Source organism: Protomyctophum bolini (assembly GCF_963924005.1).
Source record: "Protomyctophum bolini genome assembly, chromosome: 10".
NCBI lineage: Eukaryota > Metazoa > Chordata > Actinopteri > Myctophiformes > Myctophidae > Protomyctophum > Protomyctophum bolini.
The window spans coordinates 34,684,214-34,696,623 of record NC_137871.1 but is presented as its reverse complement, the minus strand read 5'-3'; the positions used below and the strand labels follow the sequence as shown (position 1 = coordinate 34,696,623).

General features: G+C 41.0%; 2 protein-coding genes across 2 annotated transcripts; both read right to left on the bottom strand.

Annotated features, from left to right (window-relative positions):
• Nucleotides 1-1,339: 1,339 nt before the first annotated feature.
• nme5 (NME/NM23 family member 5) lies at nucleotides 1,340-5,136 on the bottom strand (the record flags this gene model as incomplete). Its single annotated transcript, XM_080773461.1, has 5 exons — nucleotides 1,340-1,423; nucleotides 1,554-1,672; nucleotides 1,789-1,889; nucleotides 4,020-4,225; nucleotides 5,005-5,136. The coding sequence occupies 5 exons, from the start codon at nucleotides 5,134-5,136 to the stop codon at nucleotides 1,340-1,342; spliced, it is 642 nt and encodes a 213-aa protein (XP_080629587.1).
• A 1,004-nt stretch (nucleotides 5,137-6,140) lies between these two features.
• rack1 (receptor for activated C kinase 1) lies at nucleotides 6,141-11,280 on the bottom strand. The gene is made up of 8 exons (XM_080773613.1): nucleotides 11,067-11,280; nucleotides 9,656-9,827; nucleotides 8,883-9,030; nucleotides 8,516-8,611; nucleotides 7,918-8,028; nucleotides 6,918-7,058; nucleotides 6,543-6,653; nucleotides 6,141-6,260 (listed from the first exon to the last, which is right to left on the bottom strand). Exons 1-8 carry the CDS (start codon nucleotides 11,173-11,175, stop codon nucleotides 6,195-6,197), a joined length of 954 nt encoding a protein of 317 aa, XP_080629739.1. The 5' UTR covers nucleotides 11,176-11,280; the 3' UTR covers nucleotides 6,141-6,194.
• Between the last annotated feature and the right edge of the window lie 1,130 nt (nucleotides 11,281-12,410).

Genomic DNA, 12,410 nt, shown 5'->3' with positions numbered 1-12,410 from the left:
AGTTTGTTTGGTAATGTCGAGTCATGTCCAAAACATTGCATTTGGCACTGTTAAATGGGAATTTGCACAACAGTACACACTATATGTATCTGTTATTATTTTTATTTTATTTATTTATTTACAAAGTTGCGTGTGAATGCTGTTAAATATTATTGGACTGGTTAAAAAAGTTAAGCAATTTCGTCTTGACAAATTCATGCTATGGAATCTGAATTGGTATCTATTATATGGAATTATAGCCTGTCAACAGACAACTCCCATTGAACCTTTCAGTCGCTTTTGATTTGCATGCTTCATTGCATTCATCTGTTAACCAAAGACCAGTTTTAGAACAAGAATTTGTATCAAACAAATGCATTTCTGAGATGTTCTTTATAGATGTAAAATCAAATTCTTTAAGTAACGTGTCTTATGAGTGACCTCTCCAAAAAATACACTTCTTATACGATAAAGGAGGGTTTAATTCTTAGCCAACAGCGTGGCTTCAAGTTTCCCCACCCTTTCCTCTCAACATGACAGTAAACCTTGCACACTATTCCATAACTATTGGAACCAAAGCCAATTAGGTCGGTGCCAACTCTTCCGGTTACCAATGAATGGAAATAATAAAAGGCAAAGGGGGGCCATAAATGTTTGTTTTGAGTGTTTCTCTTTTACTTATATGGATGCTAGTCTGTATGCAGCCTACTGTACGTGCCAAAGGCAATTAGCTCTAGCCAACCTGATAAAATACCCAGACTAAATATAAACATGCAACATGTCTTATATAGCCTATGTCATCTTTCTTCACCATTTCATGTGTTAGTGAAAGTGAAGTGCAGCCTCAAGTCATGCTTGTACAAAATGATCAGACAAGTTCAGTTTAACACACTAAATTATAGCCTGTCTGTGTCATTTATAAACTGTAGGCCTATATGTAGTTTGTTTTTTACAGCAACAGACAATGCAAACAGCACAAAATACCATGCCCATGTCTCTGGGATTTATATTTGACACCAGCTATGCAGTTGCAATGGTTCTGAGGTCTGATCTGATTTAACAACTGGATTGCAGATAGTCATGTCATTTAAGAGAGTTACAGCTTACAGGCTGGTTGAGTATATTGCATGGTTTATTATATTGTTTATTAAGATTATTATTGAGTGCATGGCAGTCGAGATCAGCCTCCATAATAGTTATTTGCATATATTTTCGTTATACCAAGACGAAAGAAAAAAAATCTCAACATGTGTTTGGAAATTATTTAATTACAAATGCCAGTATATTATAATAAAAAAAAGTCAAAATACCATTTAATTTCATTCTAGGATTGAGATGTCAACTGTAAGAAGTTATATTGTTATTCTGCTTCTTCCACAATAGCCCCATCAAACACGTTAGGTTTGTTTGGATTGTTTTTGATCAGCCAGTCAGCAATCCAAGTCTGTTGAAAATGAAGAAGACAAATCCATGAAAGTGGCACGACATGCTGACAAAGGCAAACATATCATGTTTTAACACTGATAAATACAATAATTGGATACATCTGTCCAACATTCTGATGCTTAGCTTACACATGGATTGAGAGGCTTCTCCTTGCAGAGCTCAGTAAGACCTCTGAGCAGTGTGGGATTCACATACTTGATCAGGTATTCTTTGGCAGCTCCTACCGTTGGAACAGGTTCAATAACAGCTGTCATGATAGACGAGAGAGAGGGGCGGTAATTGGAACGTACAGTTAAGTGTTCACAAGCTGACAGTTTAACGTTTGTAAGAATAATAATTGTGTGTTTGCATTGTGAGACTTACAGTTTGGAAACATGTACTTGAGCTCCCTCTCAGCTGCTATGAATGTGTCACTACCATGAACAGCATTGCAGAGCTCAGAGATCCCATACATCGCTCGAAGGCTATGGGAAGAGATTTCAGTATGTATTTGTATCATTTCCGCTACGGCTGTCAAAGGATCATTATTGTACTCAACCTACTTTAACTTGAATCAAAGATACAGACTGTTACAGTTGTTTAACAGCATCAATCAGAAAACTGCTCAACTTCTTCATAGTAAGAATGAACTCTAGTCAATAAACTAGGTAAATGATCACATAAATGTAGCTACAGGGAGAATAGCCTCAAAGAAACTAGGATATCAGGCAAACAATGAACCTAGTCCTAGATCCTAGAATCTGTCTAAACAGCATGCTATCTAAATAAAATTCGGTACGTTTGAAACTATCAGCTCACAGGCCTTGTAGTTAGCATATCTGCCCTGAGACTGCAGTGGCGTATGCAGGAATGACAAGTTGGCCAGGCGAAAATATAATTAGTCTTATACACTGGAAAAAACTTCAGCTGGGCATGCATCAAATACCTTTAGTAGGGTGTCAAATGTATCCCCCTTGCGTTCTTTGACAGCAAGGTGTGTGAACACAAAGGCGTTGTATTTGCATATCTATGGGAGGGTCGAACCACGTAATGGACACGCCCGGGCCGTGATTGGACGGGGGGCGAATACACGAGCAAGTCGGAGCAATTGCACTCCCATTGTTCTAAGTTTGGGTTTCTGGTTTCAAGGACAGGCGAGACTGAGACTTGGACAGATGGCGGCCTGCCCTCGGCCTTATTGTAAATACGCCTCTGTGAGACTGGAAGGTCGGTGTTCAATTCCCGGGCGAGTCATACCGGCAGAGACTATAAAATTGGCCCCCAGTGCATCCCTGCTTTGGATTGGGATAAGTCCCTGTGACATTCTAGTAATCTAGTGTCATGTCCAGGGGGTGCCATAGACACAATAAGGACAAGGGAAATAGTCAATCTAGTAGATCAGCTATTTTCAAAAGATCTAGGATCTGGGGGATGGGTAGTGGAGGGGGGGGGGGGGGGGGGGGGGGAGTCCGGGGGCCAAATACATATTAATTTGGGGGTCCTTGACATGATCTAAATTACGTTCATAACAAAAACAAAAACATGAGAAAAAGTTGTCAAGGTGGTGAGAAGGTACACAGCCCCTCACACATTGGTCCATTAGTTTAAGATATTTATATGTGTCACTGGTGGGTTGGGTTCCGGGGAGCCAGTCACCCAAAATTTGAGAGGAACTGTGATGTCATGCTGGAATAAGATATGGCCATAGCCGTCATCACAAATGTGATGATCTGTTGATTACACATAAACTCTGCATTATGAACTTGAGCCATGACACATGAACAGGTATAGGTTTTTAATTTTTGCGAACGCAGTGAGCACTTACTATGAGACCTAGCAGATCATGTCTGTGTGTCTGTGTCCCCCCCCTTTGTGCCCATATATGGAGCTGAGTGAAACAATTGTTTGTGATTGATGCAACACACTCCATATTTGGACGTATGGCTGCTTTGGGGACTCCTTATATGGTTATGGCTAGGTTAAAAACTTAACTTAAAAATAACTTAACTTAAAAAAATAATAACTTAAAAATAAATCTTAAAAAAACCCAAATATGTACGAGCTGCGTTCGCTTCCCGCGTTTGCGCGTCTTACTTGTTATTTATATTTAGTGTTTTTAGACCTTCTTTTCTTGCCTGACCAGGACCTGGGTAATCACATTTTGTTCTCTACTTGTATGGAATGACAACAAAACTCCTTGAACCTTGATGAGGTCAGCACAAAATTAATGTGATGAGGTCAAGTGGCTATGGCCAAATTTAGGCCAAGGAGTGTTTTCCGTGCAAAACTAATGCTTGGAATGGATTCAGAATCATGAAAACCCCAGCTTAGTTTGACATGTCACATGCTACTTAAAGCATAATTAAATTTGGAAAATGTTGCCTTATATAGGTTGTCTCTGGTGTGGTATTAAAAAATGGCCATAACTTTTTTCGCGATGTTTCCGGCAGAGCAGGCCTCTCATTCTGTGGACCTTAATGACCAAATTAATAGGAAAAAAAATGGGTTGCAAAATCGTGGAATAAAAATTAGCTTAAAAAAAACAACTATTCCTTGGTGCTTTTGGGCCTCAACTAACCCAAAAATAATGCCAAGCAGGATGAATTAATACTGACCATTCAGGTTGAGTGTCCCTGGCCTGAACGCTGTTGACGGGACCTATGATGGTTTTCCAGTGGGCGATGGCATCTTCCCGAGCCAGATCCAGTGCAGTGACAGGACCAGAGCTCATGAAGGCAGCCAAACTGGGGAAAAAGTTCTTTCCGTAATGGTCAGCGTAGAAGTCACTGCACTCCTCTGGACTGAGCTGCAATGTCCGCTTCTGCTCGGGATTAAGTAGTACCATTAAGTATCAGATTTACGCTATATGGGTGTAACAGCTTAGTGAATCGTGCCCAAAGGCCTATTCATATTCCAGTTTTGGGTGATGAGTTTTGGTCACCTTACGAGATCCAGGGCTTAAAGTTCTGTCCTGGGGACGGATTTCAGTCCTGAGGATTTCATTAGGGGTCATTTAACGAGATCAGTGCAGATTTGCAAAAAATAGTTTTCAGTTTTGGGATCATTTTTTAGCTTTAAACCCTGGAGATCATCTCACCTCATCACCGAAAACTGGAGTATGAATAGGCCTTAACTGATCTGAATAATAAAAAGCTCTATATTGATTGTACTCATTGCTAGAATGTTTTTTCAGTAACAGGGGTCTCCATAGCGCTCTGGCTTTTTATTAAACAGAAAATGCATTTTCAGGTCAGGATACCAATTTTATCCAATCAGGATACAGATTATACAAGAGAATTGTAAATGATGGTATACTGTCTGAAATACCTACCTGAAAATGCATTTTCTTTTTTATTAAAGAGCTGGGGAGACAGACCCATATTGAGCAAACACATTCAGATGGTAATCATTGCTATTCTGAATTTCTGATGTTATTGCTATAGTCTATATAACAATGACTTATTACTTTTTTTTACCAAAAAAAAATCACCTTTAACGAGGCAAAGAAAATTCAAGGCACTTTAAATAGGCCTACAGCCTAAAATTAAACAAATCTGATTAACCATGGTCCAGTTTCTTGCGGTAAACATGTGCACCAACCTGCAAGATTGTGAAGCCCGATTTGAGAATTAGCTCCTCTATCTCCTCTGCTTTGTGGACCGCATCTGGTTTGATCAGAGCCAACGTTCTCTCCACACGAACACCACCGTGACCTGCCTCTGGCTGTGACATCCTGACCCTGGTTGTTTAGTTCATTTCAAGAGGCCACGGCACCGCCTGCGTAAACTATGGAATGCAGCTCGTAGTAGCAATACTCGTTAGCATGAATGAAACCATCTTTGTAGCATTAACCGCAGCCTATGCTGGTTGCTAGGATACAAACAACTCTACGGGCAAGCCAGGTGGCCAACTGTGTCGATTTGTTGTTGCACTCTACCATTGAAAATAAATTAGACCCTAGGTCATGGTAGGACACCTACTGGTTGAAAAGTAGTATTGCCTGAAACAAGTGCAATTCTCCCCATGCCACGCATTTGGCAAGGACTACTTTTGTGATGGTAGCAATTTGTTCTCAATATACACCCATTTTGGGTGTAAAGGAATTTCTCAAACTTGCCACGTTAGTAGTCTAGAATACATACAGCAAGCTTTGGTCCCATGCAAGTCTGTATCCAAGCAGACTTGAGAAAGAGCAGCCCTCAGCAAAATTCAGACCAAAAAAAGATTGAATCAGACTACTATTAATGTGCAAACTGCAAAGTTTGGAAAATTAATTTACTCCCAAAATATGGGTGTAACAGCTTAGTGAATCGTGCCTAATGAGACCGTCTCATTCGGGAGACTGGGTTATACCCAGGTAGAACAAATTACGAAAAGTGGTACGTGCACACTTTTTAAAAACATTTGACATCACATGGCGTTATATAACTTATATTGTGCAGCCTTTTTAAAATATATAATTGCCACCCACCCTCCTCCCTCCATCAAACTTGTGCCGACATAAACTTGAACAACCAATTTCACCAAATAATGACATTCAACCAATCTTCAACTTATTTCTTTACCCTAAACATTCAAATCGTTCACAATGTTGTCCCCATCCTGTTTCAATTGAAAATTACGTTACTCTACACAAGTTAATCTTTAAATGTCATTTAATGTGGATTTTGTAAGTATCCAAGGAATACAAAATAAAGAAAATAAAAATCTGTGATTAATAATCCAACACATCACAATTTCTCTTTTTTTAAAGTGTCTTTTATTCAAATCAACGCTCGGCTTGAGAAATCTTATCGAGTTCCAATGGTAACCTGCCACACTCTGATCAGGTTGTCAGTGTAGCCGGCGAACAGGGTCTGAGGAGAAAATAAAGACAAGGAAAAAAATCACTTGCGTCGTTTTGTCAGTTTCGACCTTTGTCAAATTAGTTTGTCCAAATGCCCCCTCATATTTGCAGGTATATCAGTCAGTTTATGACAGTGCGTTAAGTGAAATGGTATAATCACCAGGGGTGAAAGTAAAGCTTAATTCATTCATCACACAAGGGTTATCGTTTGCCAAAAGGTTTTTTTTGGCAAGCAACACCTTTGTAATTGACTATAAATTAAGACATGCTCAGGGTGGTTCGTGCATTGTACCTGTCCATCAGCAGACCAGGCCAGGGAAGTACACTGTGGGGGCTCGGCCTTGCTGTTGGTGCTGATCACCTCCTGTCTCAGCTCATCCACGATGATCTTGCCCTCCAGGTCCTGAACAAGAGCAGACAGATAACATGAGGAAACTAATAACTGCAAAAGCACGACAAAGCAGTTTCACTGCAACGGCCGAGAGAAATTTCACACATTCATGAAAATCTCTCGACTGAAGAGTGCCCGGGGGTTCAGAGCTCAGAAACAGCCTCTTTATCATCACAAGAAATACAGTTGGCATTGGAGTTAGCATCACCGCTCATTTACCGCACAAGTAATACTTAGTATTTTGTGATTGAATTTAAAGGTGTAATGAAAACGCACCCAGATCTTGATGCTGGGACCGGTGGCAGCGCACAACCAGTAGCGGTTGGGGCTGAAGCACAAGGCGTTGATGTTGTCACCGCTGTCCAGGGTGTAGAGGTGTTTGCCTTCATTCAGGTCCCACAGCATGGCCTGCCCGTCCTGGAGAAGAACACACAAAATGTGAGGTCACACTCAAATAATGTACTGTACCGGTTTCCTTTTGTCAAGAAATGTGTCCAAATGCCCCCTCATATTTGCAGGATTTCAGCACATGCATGTCAGACCTCAATCTGTGAATAGGTATAATCATCGGGGGTTAAAGTACCATTTCATTTTAGCTTACTTTCACCTACAAGCATCACCACCATGGGCAACCAACCCACAGGTTAGCTGCCTCCCGACAGTGAAATGCAGAGAGGAGACACAAAATGTGTGTGTCTGAATTTCCAGAGCGACAGCAGTATACCAATAGAATCCTTTCAAATAAGCCAGTGGGATTTCAACCATGTTGATACCCGGGCCCACTATTTATTCCGAATATTTAGCCACGGACCACCATTTATGAGGTTTAGTCCTTTTAGTTTAGTTGTCCACAATTCTATGCTGTATTTAATAAATAACAATTCCACATTTTCTAATTGTGTAGACTTCTTGTAAATGAAGTAATTCAGACGTTTAATAATAATGCAAGTCTTGAAAGCGTAACATTTTCCCTCTCAAAGATCTATAAGGGTCCATTTGGTTACCAACTCCATAATTTAGCTGGGGACCACCTGGAATCCTCTCAAGGACCACTGGTTGAAAACCACTGAAATAAGCTATACGGTCACAAGAAAATGACACTTTTATTATTCAACTCTTGAATAGCTGGAGAGTATTATAATTATTTCAGTTCAGAAACAGCCTCTTTTTCATCAGAATTGAAACAGGAGCATTGTTAGTTTTCCATAAAAACTGAAAACCTGCACTGAAACTGACTGGGTGAATAAACAGTCCAGATGAATGGATTTCATTCTACCTTTCCACCGGAGGCACACAGGGAGCCATCGGGAGAGACCGTCACTGTGTTCAGGTAGCCAGTGTGACCAATGTGGTTAGTCTTCAGCTTACAGTTGGCCAGGTTCCACACCTGGGGCAGAGGGGAATGAAGTACTGGGTGTCAATAGCAACATACACCTACCTAGGTTTACATTGCTTCAATGTGTTTCCGTGGGTTGTGCCCTCATCAACAGTTCTCATCAGAGCCAGTCAGCTAATACATGCATAAAAGTTTTTTAAATCATTGGACAAACCACAGCAAACGCACGTACATGGACAGATCACATTGAGAACACTTAGAACAACTAATAACTAACCAGGGTTAGTTATTAGAACAGGAGAATGTTTGCACTTTCCCCTGTCAAACTCAACATTTAACATTTATTCTCAAAATGCAAGGACTTGCACATCTCTAACCCTAATGCAGGAGTTTAACCACAGAAGCCCTATATATACCAATCTGAATATACAAGCTCACAACAGATCACAACATGCTGTGAGCTTGCAGATCTGCCATTTTTGCGTATACCGACCACGGGCCACCAGGCTGAAAGTAGTTTTACAGAGGATGGACATACCTTAACCATCTTGTCCCAGCCGCAGGAGACAATAATGGGGTTGCTGCTGTTGGGGGAGAAGCGCACACAGGAGACCCACTCGGAGTGGCTCTCGTCCTGAAGGAGACAAGGTCACACTCAAAAAATGTACCGGTTTCCTTTTTAACTTTTGTCAAGAAATGTGTCCAAATGCCCCCTCATATTTTCAGGATTTCAGCATATCCATCAGACTGTCTGAGAACAACGAATTAGGTAATAATCATCGGGGGTTAAAGTACCATTTTATTTTAGCTTACTTTCACCTACAAGCATCACCACCATGGGCAACCAACCCACAGGTTAGCTGCCTCCCGACAGTGAAATGCACACTCCTTGTGCAGCAACACACCTGGATTGTGTACTTGCAGACTCCCAGGGTGTTCCACAGCTTGATGGTCTTGTCTCGGGAGCCAGACACGATCTGACGGTTGTCCGCAGAGAAGGCCACGCTTAGTACATCCTTGGTGTGACCAACGAAGCGGCGAGTGGTGGTGCCACTACAGTAAAACAAAAAAACATTTGTTCATTTCAACAAAACAACCCACCACAGAACAATTAGTTCAGAAACAGCCTCTCTAATCAGTGACAAAGGAGCATTTTGAGTTTCCATCACAACTGAGACCTGGGAAAAAATATATAGATAAAAAAGGCCAATCAAAGAAATCCCAAATATATTGCATAGTTCATATGTTTGATCAAGTCCAATGAAACTAAAGCAAACTCATTATATACTTTCAAATTTAACAGGATAGGCAGACTTAAATAATGTACCGGTTTTCTTTTTAACTTTTGTCAAGAAATGTGTCCAAATGCCCCCTCATATTTGCAGGATTTCAGCACATATATGTCAGACCTCAATCTGTGAATAAGAATAATCATCGGGGGTTAAAGTACCATTTTATTTTAGCTTACTTTCACCTACAAGAATCACCACCATGGGCAACCACCAACCCACGGATTCCTCCAAATAACATTTGGAGGAATCCGATTAGACTGGTCATGACAAACATGGACAATTACGATTGATGGTGGGTAGTGTAATAATATAACAGTCATCACTAGTATGAGTGCCGATTGCTTCAGTTTCACCCATCAGTGTTCCACCAGTAAGACGTGACTTACGTGGTCAGGTCCCACAGGCGGAGGGTGCCGTCCCAGGACCCTGACAGGGCAAACTGGCCATCCGAGGAGATGACAACGTCACTCACAAAGTGAGAATGGCCCTTGAGGGCACGCTGGGGGATGCCATAGTTGGTCTCATCACGGGTCAGCTTCCACATGATTATAGATTTGTCTGAGAAAAAAAAAAAAAAAAAAGGCAACTTAATTAATTCAAACATTAATTCTTCAGCCTTCAGAGCAGAGTATCACACATTAGACCACGACATCAAATCAAATATCAGTGAAAATCTCTCAAATGAGAGCACCTGGTTCAGAGCTCAGGAACAGCCTCTTTATCATCACAAGAAATACAGTTGGCATTGGAGTTCTCATCACTGCTCATTTACCGTCAAATACATACTAGTATTTTGCAATTTCATTTCATTTAAACAAAGACTGGAAGGTGTAATGAAAAAGGCACCCAGATCTTGATGCTGGGATGTAATGTATAAATGCATTTATCATATTCAATCACTGTTAAATTTAATGTAGATACTTGTCCTCTACTTTTAATATACATTTGTCCTTTTAGAACTACTACATTTCAGAGGGGAATATTGAGCTTTTATTACAATACATTTGACATAGTGTTACTTTTGTACCACCCAGTTTAGTATGCAAGTTATTGAAATAAGCTCTACCTTTATCAGCTGCAACATTGAGTTAGACAATGATCACTACACCTTATAACTCAAATAGGGGATCTGGATAATGACAACTTTACTACTTTGAGTATATGGCTATATGTTGAATGCCCAACGATTTTGTACAAGTTAAACACATTTGCAACACTGGTATTGCTACGTTCACTTAAGTGAAGTCAAAGATCTGTGAATCTTCGATCATTGCCTGTGTTTACTTTGATGAGAAATGCCTTGAGTCAGAGGACAGTACACACATCACATGAACTGTCATAAGGGTAGCGGTTGCAACCAGGTTCAAATAAATACAGGTGAAGGAGTTCAGTTTACATCCAGATTGAGCTACGAACATCCAGAGCCTTATTGGAGCTAAAAATAAACGTTTACCCATCACCCAAAACATTCAGGTAAAAGATTTGAACGACATATTGTGACTTCCAGCACTCAAACACGTGTCATAGATGTAGTGTCCGGTGTTCAGTATAAAGTTGAGGTGGTTTGGCTAACTGCCGGTAGGACGAGTGACGTTTAGGCGAATAGTATGAGATTCGACGTTCACGCCGTTGAGTCGCGACTGAGTTTGTGTCTTTGGATTGATTAGGCGTCGCCTTATTTCTACCACCGTATCACTTTCTATCTGAATCAGCTCTTCAACCAAGCCGCTAGCCACAATGCTAACAGTGCTAGCGGCGGTAGCCATGTTGGCGGAGCCGGGGCTGAGTGGCGCTTACCTCGGGACGCGGACAGAATCATGTCGGGAAACTGAGGCGTGGTGGCGATTTGGGTGACCCAGCCATTGTGCCCCTTTAGGGTCCCCCTTACTGTCATCTGCTCGGTCATCTTTGCGAGGTTTGGCGGTGCCTTTTACAAGGATGGAGTTAGATTATGTGGAGGTCCAGGTCGCCCTAGGTCCTCATCGCATTTGGGCACAGAGAAAAAGGAAGTCGCGCCCCGGATGTAAAACCTTTGAGGGGTCGCGAGCGAGCCGCATAGCATGCTGGGAATTGTTGGACCAGCGCGTTTTCGGTTTATTTGGTTTCTTGTTTCACTATTATCTCTATAACGGTAGATAAATATATTGTATAATGGAGAGATATAAATTGTTTCTAGGATTGTTTCACATATACTTACATAAACTAAATGTCACTAATGCAAACGTTTGTAATTTTGTATTATCATTGTTTCCCCTTTTCCTACACATAGATTGCGAATAGAATAGGCTACCTTTAAATGTAAACATCTGGCCACTGAAAACGTGTGTAATACTGTGTATGGCTGTATGCATTCACTGATATTATTTGAAACCAGTATAGTAGCCTATATATAGGCAAAAATGCATGTCAATGTCATGATACTGTTCATTATGATGAATGCATTAATAGCCTACACTAACTTTGTTATGTATCAACTTATTACCGGTATAGGTAGGCCTATACCAGGGATACTCAAATAGATTTACCTGTGGGCCACATTACAAAAATGGCAAGGGGCCAGGGGCCAGTAGATAAAATTACGACATTAATGATACTTGATAACTTCTCTCTTTCAATTGCTTTATTTTCGCAAAATGTATCAAAGTACAATGTGCATGCACACAATATGTAAATAAATAAATGTGTTACATTTTCTTGCATAAACACAAAGAGCTGTTTCCATAACTGCACAAATTATTGCACATAACATGAGTAGCTGTTAGCCTGTTATAATAACATAATAACATAACATGAGTAGCTCTTTGCCTGCCTGCCTGCCTGCCTGTCTGTCTGTCTGTCCATGAGTAGTTATTTGTCTGTCTGTCAATGAGTAGCTGTCTTACTGTCTGCCTGTCTATGAGTAGCTGTCTGCCTGCCTGTCTATGAGTAGCTGTCTGTCTGCCTGCCTGCCTGTCCAATTGTCCATGAGTAGCTGTCTGTCTGCCTGTCTGAGTAGCTGTCTGCCTGCCTAATTGTCCATGAGTAGCTGTCTGTCTGCCTGTCTATGAGTAGCTGTCTGCCTGCCTGCCTAATTGTCCATGAGTAGCTGTCTGTCTGCCTGTCTATGAGTAGCTGTCTGCCTTCCTGCCTGTCCAATTGTCC

What these genes read in the sequence shown, in the direction of transcription:
- rack1 (XM_080773613.1), bottom strand. Translation starts at nt 11,175, where the DNA reads ATGACCGAGCAGATGACAGTAAGGGGGACCCTAAAGGGGCACAATGGC. An exon ending in GATTCTGTCCGCGTCCCGAG is followed by an intron (nt 9,828 to 11,066) that starts GTAAGCGCCACT and finishes TTTTTTTCTCAG; the next exon opens with ACAAATCTATAATCATGTGG. An exon ending in GTCCCAGCATCAAGATCTGG is followed by an intron (nt 6,654 to 6,917) that starts GTGCGTTTTCAT and finishes GCTCTTGTTCAG; the next exon opens with GACCTGGAGGGCAAGATCAT.